Source organism: Alosa pseudoharengus, unplaced genomic scaffold (assembly GCF_046254945.1).
Source record: "Alosa pseudoharengus isolate Yale_2024_CS ecotype anadromous, Long Island Sound unplaced genomic scaffold, YU_APseudo_1.1 YU_APseudo_1.1_scf_25, whole genome shotgun sequence".
Lineage (NCBI taxonomy): Eukaryota > Metazoa > Chordata > Actinopteri > Clupeiformes > Clupeidae > Alosa > Alosa pseudoharengus.
In genome coordinates, this window is record NW_027468696.1 from 2483815 (window position 1) to 2496447 (window position 12633).

The following is a 12633-nucleotide window of genomic DNA, read 5'->3' on the forward strand; positions in this document are numbered from 1 at the left end:
TTTCTCACTGCAGGTTAACATGTTGTTGTTGGGACCTGCAGCTTGGGGAAGAGGCTCTAGACTTTTTTTTACAGCTTACAGCGGAAGCTCCTTATTTCCTCTTCATCGCTAAACCACAGCCTCTCTGGCTTAATTTTCTTTTAAAATATTACTGTGTAAAGGTAAAGCAGCAGGCAGCGAGGGGTTAATCGTGCTGGTACTGTGAGAAGGGGGGGATGTCAGAGACAACTGAAGAGTTTTTTTAGGCAAGGATGTGTCTTGAGGTAAAGCCAGTAGCTAACAGGAAGAGACCGACCCACCCAACCAACCAACCATTGCCAACAGCACACACATACTTACTGAAGCAAGATGGTGCAATGACATTCACAATGAAGGAGATCGTCATTTTTTGTCTCTGCCTCATCGCAGGTAAAATACACATTGGAAAGCAGTTAACTTTTTTTTGCAACTTTCAAAACTGTGTTGACCAAGCACAGGTGCACCAGTGCAGCAGTTATATCAGTATATCCAGCTGTCAATGTTTAACGTTTTGTTGTGTTGATACCATCTGTTTTACTGTTTTAGTGCCTGGATTAAGCGCAAGAACTGAAATTCAACAACTGGAAAGTTTCACGACAGGTGGAATACTTATTTTTTGCAAATATGCTGATCAGTATAACGATAAGGAGAAGTACTTCTGTAAGGGTAATAATAAAACTTGTCATTTGAAGCGGTTTGCCCACAATTACAATGGCAGAGTCTTCCTTTATAACAATGTTCAGAGGGACTCCTTAACTGTTCTCATCACACACCTCACCTCAAAGGATCCTGGGAATTATCATTGTGGAGTTGAAAATCGAGGCTTGCATACTTCATTATTTTTGAAGATAAAAGAAGGTAAGGGGGCAATTGCTCTGTCGCTAGCTTAGCCACTTTTTAGAGTTTAACACGGTTTTTAAACTTGCGTTAGACAAATACGTCACATGACTTCTTACTCCCCATTGCTGTGTCATCAACGCCTCTGGTTTAATCTGCAACAGCGTTTCACCTTTGATCTTAATTGCTCTGTCTTCAAAAGTTTCATATCAGCCAGAGGGCACCTGTAGGTGTAGTCTTGACATAGATGAAGTTTAAGGAAAGATCAGAGCGTTTTTATCCCTTTCTTTTTAGTGAAGTCTGTACACAAACAAATTCCTCAATGCTCGAGTTCATGTGTAGAGACCCTGGTGATATTTCAAGTAAAGTGTCATGTTGTGTCGAGTCTTCTTAGTGTTTTAAAAGTAGTGATTTTTATACGATCATAGTAACAAAGCCCCTATCACTCCCATTCAAAAGGCCGTTTGACATGAAAACGACTATAAGGTCAATCTTAAGTGGCGTTCCATCCTAATTATGCTTTTAAACAAAAGTTCAACTCGGGTACATTCACAAAAACCTTAGGTTGCATATTGGTGATAGTTACGCTTTAAACCTGGATCTTAAAATCAGCTGCACCATCAAGGGTAGCCTAAATGTAGCCCATTTTGCATTCGTAGTCTCAACACGGTATGGGATTGACAGCGTAACATAGTGTATTCTTTATCTTTTTATGGAAAACATCCTTATTTTTTGAGGATTCAATGTTTATTGCATAATAAGTCTGTGTTAAGTTTGAAAAAGTGGTAACACTTTACTTAACGGGTGAGTTCATAACACATTCATAGCAGCTGTCAGAAACTACACATGGCTAAAGTGCCCTTGAGCAAGACACCAAACCCCTCACTGCTCCCCGAGCGCCGCTGTTGTTGCAGGCATAATAATTCCGTGGAAATGTAGTTCCACTAGCAGCAACTGGAATCCATGCATTTCCATGGAATTATTTTTGGAATCTGATCCCTTATCATACCTGTTCATTTGTACTCGTCGCTTGATTTATCGTGACTAAATTCAAGATGGCGTCAAATGGTAAAATTCTTTAAGGTACTGTCTGTATAAATCGTGTACCAGTGCTTTTTCAAAGTTCTCAATGTTTTGTTTTAAATGTCAAGGCCCTCAGAAGTCTACCAATGAAGTATGGAGTTACTTTGAGCCTCGTAAATGGTTTAAAACAGTGATTTATTTGCATGGCTAGGTCGATGCCCGAGGCTCCCCCATTGAAAATCTGTTGGTAGCATCAGCTAACTAGCGCCAGATTTCTGAGTGCAGGGGACAAGCCGAGATGAGCTATGAGACATACGTTCACACTCGGTATCATGTTTCAACACACTTTAGGTCAAAATCACACCGTAATTCTCCTTTAAACAAAGTAAAATTATGCTGTAAACAGCCCTGTTCAATATTGGGATTATAGTGTGTCGTCACCAGACAGACATCGATATATGACATCAGAACAGATCTGAGTACTTTGTGAATGTTTGACAGGTGACTGCTGTGATTCACCTTCTACAACTATTGGACATGAAGGACGACATGTGAAGATTCAGTGCAAGTACCCTGAGGAATCGAACATAAACATCACGTATTTCTGTAAACAACATGAAAAGTTCATTGAGCAGGATCTAATAAACTTAAAACAGTTACAGAATAATACAAAGTACTCTCTTACTGACAACAAAAATGGAAATGTCTTTACTGTTACTATCCATGACCTGGAGAGGAAGGATGCTGGGATTTACTGGTGTGGAGTGAGAACGGGTGGGGATAATGTGGCTTTGACCAGACAGGTGAATCTTCAAATCACAGGTGAGACTCTTTGTGATAAAGTCAACAGATGTTATTAAACCATATTGTGTCTTGGCTGATCTTACTTGCCACATTATGATTATTCTGCTGTTGAAAATTTACTCAGATCAAATACAAATTTCCAGATGTTTAATTTGTCACACTCTTTGTGGCTCACTCTTTTGTATGCAATTCCACAGAAAGGCAAATAATTCAAATTGAAGGATTTACAAGGGGAGGCATTGTGATCCTTTGCCAATTTGATGACCAAGATCAACACAACCAGAGATACTTCTGCAAAGGAAATGCTACAACCTGCATTTATAATCGCCTCACACATGACTCTGATAGCAGATTTAATCAGCATGAAAATGTTGTCTGGAACTCCCTAACAGTTGTTATTACAAACCTCACCTCAGACGATGCTGGTACTTACCACTGTGTAGAAGATGGAAAACTGCACACTGAATTCCATCTCAGCATAGAAGAGGGTAAGGACTTTATTTTTTCACACTTATACTGTATGTAATGTATATGAGAGAGAGAGAGAGAGATGGGATTGCATGCTATCTGCTGAAAGCTCACAGAGAACTTAAGCTTGACAAATGCTTTAATGTTTGACAGGTGACTGTTGTGACCTACCCATAGAAAAAACTGGAGAAAAGGGAGGACATGTCTCTATCCAGTGCGGATACTCTGTGGAATTTACAGACCACACCAAGCATTTCTGTAAAGAACATGAGGGGTGTAAAAAGCTAGAAATACTGGATTCCAAACCAAAAGCAAATCACAAGTATTCTCTGTCGGACAACAAAAGTGAGAATATCTTTACTGTGACTATCCATGACCTAGAGGGTAAAGATGCTGGTATCTACTGGTGTGGAGTGCAACCTGGTGGAAGTTATACTGTTTTGCTCAGAAAGGTGGAGCTGCAGGTCTCAGGTGAGCAAGGCATTCACACATCCTTTCTTGACTTTGATGAACTGCTACATGCTAACCCATATCACACCATATCCATTATTGAATTCGCCTTATTCACCCGGCGGCCAGAACAGTCCATCAGATGGTGGTAATGCACTCCGTTTGCAAACTGCCAAAAAAAAAAAACTCACTGAAGAAGAAGAGGAAGGTTACTCTAGCAGGCCAGCAAACCCTTTTTTTTCTGAGTTTTTTTTTTTTTTTTTGTGGCAGTTTGCAAACAGAGTGCATTACCGCCATCTGCTGGACTGAGGTGTAATGGCAAATGTACCCTGTAGCCTCGTTCTGGCGTACAATGGCCGCCGGGTAAATAAAGTGAATTCCATAGACAGTAAAAGATATGGACAGAGTCATCACGTAGACGTCAATCGAGGCGGGTGAAGCAAATTTCAACCGTTTCCTGTTGGTCGAAGAGGGTTTTTGCGCAGGCTCAGGGGACGTAAATGTAACGTAGGCACGTAGTCTGACTTGTGTAACTCTTGTGATAGCTGCACCGAGAGATTGGGTATGTAGCCACTTACTTCGTTACCACCATGTCTACATTACTGTTCTAAATGTCCTAGTTGTTCGTAGATAAATGTGATTTAATATAAACAGCACTCGCCACATTCATAGCCTAGGCTAGGCCTACTGTCAATCCATCAAAACTTCACTGAAATGTTGTGCTCCGATGCTTTCGTTCTTATCCAGAGAATACGGTTATTTTGCTCCTGTGCGACGCTTTCACCCGCTCTGGTTGTATGCTTATTACGTCACTTTAGCATTGATTTCGGAAAAAAGTTTATTACTTAGTCTGTAAGTCAGCTACGAGGTTATGACACCAATCACACAATGTTGTATTACTCCGGAAATAGAAAAAGTTTAAAGGCTTAAAACGCTTCAGCCGTAACGTTATTTGATGTCAAAGTGGCGCCATAATTGAATGGGCTTCAATGGGGATGGCTAGGTGAACTGGTCTACTATTTAGCCTCAGATCCGCCATAGTGTCTACGCTCTCCGAAAGTTCGCCTGCCCCCTTGGTGAATTCATGTGATGGAATATAAGCTGTCAGGTAGAATTCCAGTATGTTGCCTAATGGAAAGATACATGGAGTAAATCAAAGCTAATGGAGTAAATCAAATGGAGTAAATCAAAACTAAACAACTTTCTTTGTGAAAGCTAGGGGTGGGCGATATGGACAAAAAATAATATCTCGATATTTTTTGTGATTTTGACGATAACAATAATTAGTTGATATCCTTTAAAAAATTTTTTTGTTAAAGTCTGAGTTACTTTACAGCTCATTATGTACGAATAGCATCATTACAATAATAACCAATAACCTAACCTGTGACTTTTTAATCAAATCAACCAATGCATTGTCACTCTGACACATTTCCAATTCTGCCCCCACTTGTGTGTGTGGCAATGACATGGTCTAGCCAGCTACATTAGAGAAGATGAATAGGCCTAACAGTTTCCCAAGAGAAAGTCTGAAGCTGAAGTTCCTTTCAAACCTTTACATAGGATTCACTGTAAAACTAAGAGCAGACCAACAGAGTAGCCTATATCTCAGTTATTTCCTTCTATGTTTTGTTTTAGAGCAATCACGTAGGTTAGCATTCCAAGTTACAGAATAGAAACTAATGCGTTAGCTTATGGCTATATATGAGAAATCCCATAGAGATGCTAACGGTTACCATAATTGGTAAACGTAGATATTTATAGCGAACTTCAGTCCATTTACAAAAGAGTTACATGAGAATAGTTATTATGACCGCCGCGCAGCAAAGCGGCGGTCATATAGGTTTAGTCAGATTTTTTTTTTTTTTTTTTCTTTTTCGCATGTCCAAATTTCTGTCAATGATTCCCGGGACACTGAAAGACCGGGGTAGACGAAACTTGGTGGGCATGTAACCCCATATGGATAGCATGGAACCATCGTTTTTCGTTTTGATCTGTAGCCCCCCCGCTGGACTGCACCCCCCGAAAGGAGGGTAGGGCAGACACAGTTTTCTGTGAATATCTCGAGAACCGTAAGGTTTAGGAGGACCATTTTTTTTTGTATGTTGATCTCAAGGGGCCATGTCAACCCATTCCATAACCACTCATTTCATGTATAGCGCCACCTAGTTAAACACAAAAAAGTAAAAATGAGGTGTTGTAATCGCAGGTATCTGTGACCTAACATAGTCAAAACTGCACGAAATTGGAAGTGTAGGATCATTATGACACCCTCTGAATGCACGCCAAGTTTCGTGGAATTCCGTTCATGGGGGGCCACACAATAAATTAATTTATGTTACTATACACCAACTGGCCTGTAGGTGGCCGGAGACAGTTTTCTGTGAATATCTCGAGAACCGTAGGGCCTAGGAGGTCCACCTTTTTTTTGTATGTTGATCTCAAGGGGCCATGTCAACCCATCCCATTACCACTTATTTCATGTATAGCGCCACCTAGTTAAAAATTAAAAAGCAAAAAATTAGGTGTTTTCATCACAATATCTCTGGCTGACATGGTCAAAACTGCACGAAATTGAAATTGTAGGATCATTATGAGACCCTCCGAATACATGCCAAGTTTTGTGTACTTTCGTTCATGGGGGGCCTTACAATAAAACAATTTATGTGTACATTTAGTGACGTACACCAACAAGGATTCCCGGGACACTGAAAGACCGGGGTACACAAAACTTGGTGGGCATGTACCCCCACATGGATAGCATGGAACTGTCATTTTTCGTTTTGATCTGTAGCCCCCCCGCTGGACTGGACCCCCCGAAAGGAGGGTAGGCCAGACACAGTTCTCTGTAAATATCTTGAGAACTGTAGGGCCTAGGATGACCATTTTTTCCGTATATTTGCCTCCAGGGGTCATGTTAACCCAGTTCATGTGCACACATGTGCACAAACAGATACACACACACACACACATTCACAGTAATCATACGTATGACCAGGGCCGGCCCGAGGCATAAGCGAACTAAGCGGCTGCTTGGGGCCTCCTGGCCACCAGGGGGCCCCCAATCGAGTTTTTTTTTTTTTTTTACATAATAAATAACGTAAACAAGTGACATCAATGAATGAATAAATGAAACAATTATCATTCAAATCAAGAAAATTATGATTTCATGATCAATATGCCTGCCTACTGCTACTGTGTCTGCCAGCCTTTGAGTCACGCGCATAAAGTAGACACCTCGGGTGCATATACAATTCGTGCAGACACTGCATCAAGTTCAACAATCGGAAGAGACGGTAATGTTAAGACAAGTCACAAAAAAGGACGTATCTCTCTGGTGCCGAAAACAGAACGAAGAAAATGACAGAGGAGGAGAAAAACGAGCAAGATACAGGTATGTTTTGCATGATTATTTACAGTATGTTTTGTGCTTGAAGTAGCTAGCTAGCTGTCATGATCTAATATAAGCCATCACCAGAGCTAAATCTCCGCCATCAACAGAGAAATGTCTCCCATTAATATATATTTATCTAGATGTATTTCAGATGTCAAGGATATTGGGATTGTTTTGGATGTTCAATCAAGCATGTACCCTTGCTCTAGGTGGGCTTATTATGTCGTAAATTAAAGTTAGCTAGCTGACTGAAGTGGACATTAGCACTACAGTAGCTACATGAAAACGTAGCTGAAGGCAAATTTACCACAGAGGGATTGTTTCTGATTTCGTACCTGAAAGTGTTGATAGTTTATTACTGCTCTATAATATGTGACATAGTGGTAAGTCTGATAGCAACAACAGACTAAGCCCAGGCTCCCAGTCCCAACCCAACCCACTGACTAGCGCGACTCTGGGCATCGGTAACGTTCCAGCTTCATAGGCAAAGATGGAACAGCAGTGCGCTCTGCTCTAAGATCTTTGGAGAGAGATGGTAGTGTTTGAGAAAATATACCATGTTGGGTGGGGAGACTTCTGTGATGAAAATAAACTTACATTTGATTAAGATAGTGGCAAGTGATGTAGCGGTGCTACCCTAATATTTAGGCTGCAGTAGATCACCATGTTAAGCGTTCACCATACTGCAATTAAGTATACTCTTTTGATTATGCCTCATTTGCCAATAGAATATGAATTGTTACATGTGGAATTGCTTGTTATTTGAGTGTAAGTAATGATAGCAAAATAAACTCATTCTGCTCGATCAACTATGCACTTAAGCAATATTTTTTTTTTTCAGAGACACTGTTGAAGTCCTTTGGAGCACATCTCTACCTCTACCTAACTCTACCTACCAGAAGGTGAGGTTTTCTTGATGGCAAATGGTTACATAGCCTGTTAATATGACACGACACATTTAACATCGTTTTTTTTATTTTTTTATTTATGTATTTATTTAATCATTGCAGGTTCGTCCACTGCAGAGTTGCAGATGCCTAAAAACCAGGAACGAAGTAGGAATAATTATCTATTTTTTGGGACATTTTATTTTTGATTATTAATGTTTGTCTATTTTGTTTTTATTTTGTAGTTGAAAATTGCTCATTTAATGCACATTTGCGGATTTGTTCAGCAAATCTGTTGAAAAACAAGTAATTAAACTGATGTACTTGTTTACAACAAATACAAATGCTGTTGTATTTTGTTATTTGTCAATTCAACTTCAGTAAACCACCCTTAGTGATTCACTTTGAATATGAATGTTTCAAATAAATCTGTGATTTTAGTACCCTCTAAGATTAAAAGGTGACAGGGTTGGTGTAAATAACAACTATATTAATACATTGGTTTACCAAGCACATGGGGCCAGAAGTCTAGATTGGAGCCCCAAAACATTTTTGGCATGTGAGCAAGGATGGATTACTGAATGAGCCTACCGAGGCCAAGAGGTCAAGGGACCCTGAACCCCAAGTAGTTGTGTGAATTCACTACCAATAAGTCAAAAAGCAAAAGGCTATGAATCTGAACAAATTTAGGTACTGCCCTTCTCCAGCTGACCATCCCAAAAATGCACCAGAATACAGGAAATCACATCTAACCCCCCCCCCCCCACACACACACACACCCGTTTGTACCCACATTTGCACAAACAGGGTAGGGGGAGAGGGTCCTTATGCATCTGTGTCCAGGGGGACAGTAGTTCATAATCAGTCGCTGTATTAATACATAACCTCACTGTATTAATTTATAATATGACATTATAGTGTGAAGTTGTCAATTATCGCCAAGCACAGGTGACTGCGTTGTGGGAGGGGGCCCCCAAATCAAATTCTGCTTAGGGCCCCCAAAAGGCTTGGGCCGGCACTGCGTATGACACATACTCACACTCGTAGACATATGTACGCTTCCATGCACAGGCACATATGCAGGCACGCACACACACACACACACACACACACACACACACACACACACACACACACACACACACACACACACACACACACACACACATAACATAAACATAACACAAACAATCAAGAATTTCTCATAATTATGAACAGGCAAGATGGAGGTGGGGTTGTATAAAATGAATTTTACATGTGAAATCTATGAACTAATCATGTTTTGGTACTTGTTGTCTAGCAGATACCAGTGAGAATTGAGTGTGGATAATGCAATTTAGTGAGACAGTTAGAATCATATAGGCCTTTCAGCGTGATTTCTTTTTGTGGAAAAAATGTGCTGGACTGGGCGGCGGTCATATTTTGTACCGCTCTGCGGTACATCTAGTTTGTTTATAACTGACTATTAAAATACTCAAAGGCTAATGTTTTCTCTCCATATAATACCGTGTAGGACAAAACGTGACTGTCTCATCAATGCTACTTGAACAGAAGTAGCCGCATAAAATCCCAAGTAGGCTACTCTCTGCACAAAATAAACATTAGGCTGTGTGGGACAACGTTGTGACCCACTAGTGATCACGTGACACTTGCTCTGCTGCACTTCTCCCGCATAGCCTACCTCCTGGGAATGTATGAGTCTCCAGTGTGTGATTGCGTGTTTTTTCCCCATAACTAATTTAAATACTCGATAATGTCAATTTGCACATCGTTAAAACAACAATCACGATATTATCACAGACGATATATATCGCCCACCCCTAGTGAAAGCCATGAAAAGAAAAACAAATCTGTACCTTGTCCAATATTTGTTCAAGTTAATAACTTTGTTCAATATCAGGAAGTCCATGCAGCCATTAGATATCCCATATGTACAGAGCTTCTGATAGTGAGTGTCTGCATGGGTAGTATTGTGTGTTAATCTGTGTGTGTTAGACATCCAACCTTTGTACTCTGGTATAGGGACTGTTAAAATCCTAGCATGTATCACTGCAGTCTGGTGTGAGGGGTGCTAAAAAGCTAGCTTGTGTATGAGCTTCTAAAATGATAATAGTGAAGCTAACACTCATGCAAACATCTGTGGCTAGCTCAAGTGTTGTAAATGTTGCATAAACCTTAATTCACTAAACCCAGAAAAAAATGGTATCATGGTACTCGTGATTTGATTGCACCATTTTACAGGTGATAGGATTTTGACAGTGTTTTACTGTATTTTGCTTCAGATTAATTTTGTTTAGGCTAAAATTATAAAATGTTTCTGATTGTCCATGGGTTTGTTTCATATTCACCCTGGCAACATTTAGAGCTTCAGTTTTGAAAGACATTCCAAACATAACATACTGTTTGGACTGCTTCGATCCGAAACAGATTGTGATGGTTGCTTTCACTATAATTGCTGTCATTTGCATTCACAGATCATGAGAAATCAGATATCTGTTTTGTTCCCACAGATGGCAAAACGATTCCTGTTCAGAACACACATCATACAGCTGTGTTTGTGTTGACAGTAGCGCTGCTGTTGATAGTAGCACTGGTGTTAGCAGTTGCCTATTTCCTGGGCTACAGACCCAGACAGAGTGGAAAACAGGGTAGGTAGAGACATTTCCTCTGCCACCTAGTCACACACACACACACACACATGCGGGCGTGCATACAGTATGCACACACACACACACACACACACACACACACATACACACACACACACACACATTTATATGATGTTAACAGTATATCTGTGCTCTTCAGATAGATCAACCATAGTGATCTTCCACAAACCTGAGGTGAGTAAATGTGATAATAATTGAAATTATAATGTTGTATGTCATGATGTATAGTGTGATATTATTGCACTCTTGCCCATGTGTGTTTGCTAGTCAAGTGTGTTTCTCAGTTGAGTAGGGTTCGTTTATGATATATCATGAAAACTAGGATGTAATGTGATGAAAGGACTTATACTAATTAGAAAATGATACCTTTACAGTAAAATACTGCATGCTTTCTTCATAAAATTAAAGTGTTGAAGTGAGGCCAAAGTTGGTGTGATTTTTTGTCTTTCTATCTCTGACAGAATCCGGACCCAGATGGTATTTATGAGGAGATTGATGACATTGGTCCTCCTCCTCCTCTGACAAGATGCAACTATACCAAGGTAGACAATGCAGGTGACCCTACGTACTACACTATCCAGTCACCCCCAAACCTTCCTGATGATACAGGCCACATTCTCCCCAAGACATCTCACACCCAGATCAACACTGTCTATGCCACCGTTGAATTACCCACAATCCCCGGCAATGTCCCCACATACTCAAACATCCAGTCACCAATACACACTTCTGCTGACACACACCTCAGCACTGGTACTGATGAAATTGATAGTACAGTGAGCACTGTCTATACTACTGCACAATGTCCCAATAATCCTAGTGGCATCCCCACACGATGCACTGATAATCCAGACCCCACAAACCCAGCTAATCAGGAACCCAAATACACCAACGAGGACAAGGTGTGTAAAACCCCTCAATCACCAACACACACTTCTGATAAGTCTGACTATTATATGGTCTGTAGTCCAACAAGTACTCAAGTCAATATGGTGTATGTCAATGCAGAACTTATTACAAATAATAGTGGCACAATGTGTGCTGAAAAAGTACCCTCAAAACCAATTAATTCAGAATTAACTGTTCAAGTAGAACCAAGCTACCCTGGGATCTCAGCTGTCTGTATTCCATCAGGTACAACACACACTGACCTCCATACAACCCAGTTACCTTCTTATAAAAATGATGATGACCCTGTAAACACCAATTTCCAGGTACCCATAAACCCTGACAATGAACTCACTCAGCCCCTGAACCCATGACTTCTGCTGATGACCCTAAAATGTATCCTATTCATGTTCCCACAAAGCCCAGTCCTGATCACATAGATCCAACATTCCAGGGTTCTTCAAACTGAATATTCCATGACCACAAACAGCTGTGGACCCCATAAATACTGAACACACACACACAGACACATGCACATGCACACACACACAGCTGCAGCTCCTGTCCCCATTACCATGACTAACCCCACACTCAGCCCATTGATCCATAATCCACGTTTTCTATTTACACCGTTCACTATGTGTTTTTATCACCCTCAGGAAAGTCAACTATTGGTTTAGTGTTACTAGTTTAGACTGCTAGTGATTATCTGCTTGTACCCCATCTGCGCTAACCTAGGCCATTAGCATTGTATATTGCACTGGCACTGCATTGTCTATTACCTTAGCAAAGATTGTGTGAATGCAGAAGGCATTGGCTTGGCATGCATCAATATTTACATTATATGATTTTTTATGTAAATATTTTTGTGTGTTTTTTTATGTTTCAAAGATTGCCATTATCTTGGCAGATGATTGTCAATGTACATACGTGACGTGAAATATAGTAGAACAGCCAAACATTATCTTCTTTATAAAATGTGTTTCATTTTTTAGTCTTGACCATATTTCTGTCATTAATAAAGTACAAAATAAATGATCTGTTGTATTCTATTAGTTGTGTTTATGTATCTGTCTATCTATCTGTTTACCGTATTTTCCGGACTATAAGTGACACTTTGTTTCATAGTTTGGCTGGTCCTGCGACTTATAGTCAGGTGCGACTTATATATGAAGAAAATTATATAATTGAACAT

At 40.2% G+C, this 12633-nt stretch overlaps 1 protein-coding gene across 1 annotated transcript; it reads left to right on the plus strand.

The window, feature by feature from the left end:
• The first annotated feature begins 333 nt into the window (after positions 1-333).
• On the plus strand, positions 334-12300 carry LOC143099175 (polymeric immunoglobulin receptor-like). The gene is made up of 8 exons (XM_076262246.1): positions 334-408; positions 565-876; positions 2380-2700; positions 2880-3170; positions 3304-3621; positions 10392-10529; positions 10690-10724; positions 11012-12300. The coding sequence occupies exons 1-8, from the start codon at positions 357-359 to the stop codon at positions 11810-11812; spliced, it is 2268 nt and encodes a 755-aa protein (XP_076118361.1). The 5' UTR covers positions 334-356; the 3' UTR covers positions 11813-12300.
• The last annotated feature ends 333 nt before the right edge of the window (positions 12301-12633 follow it).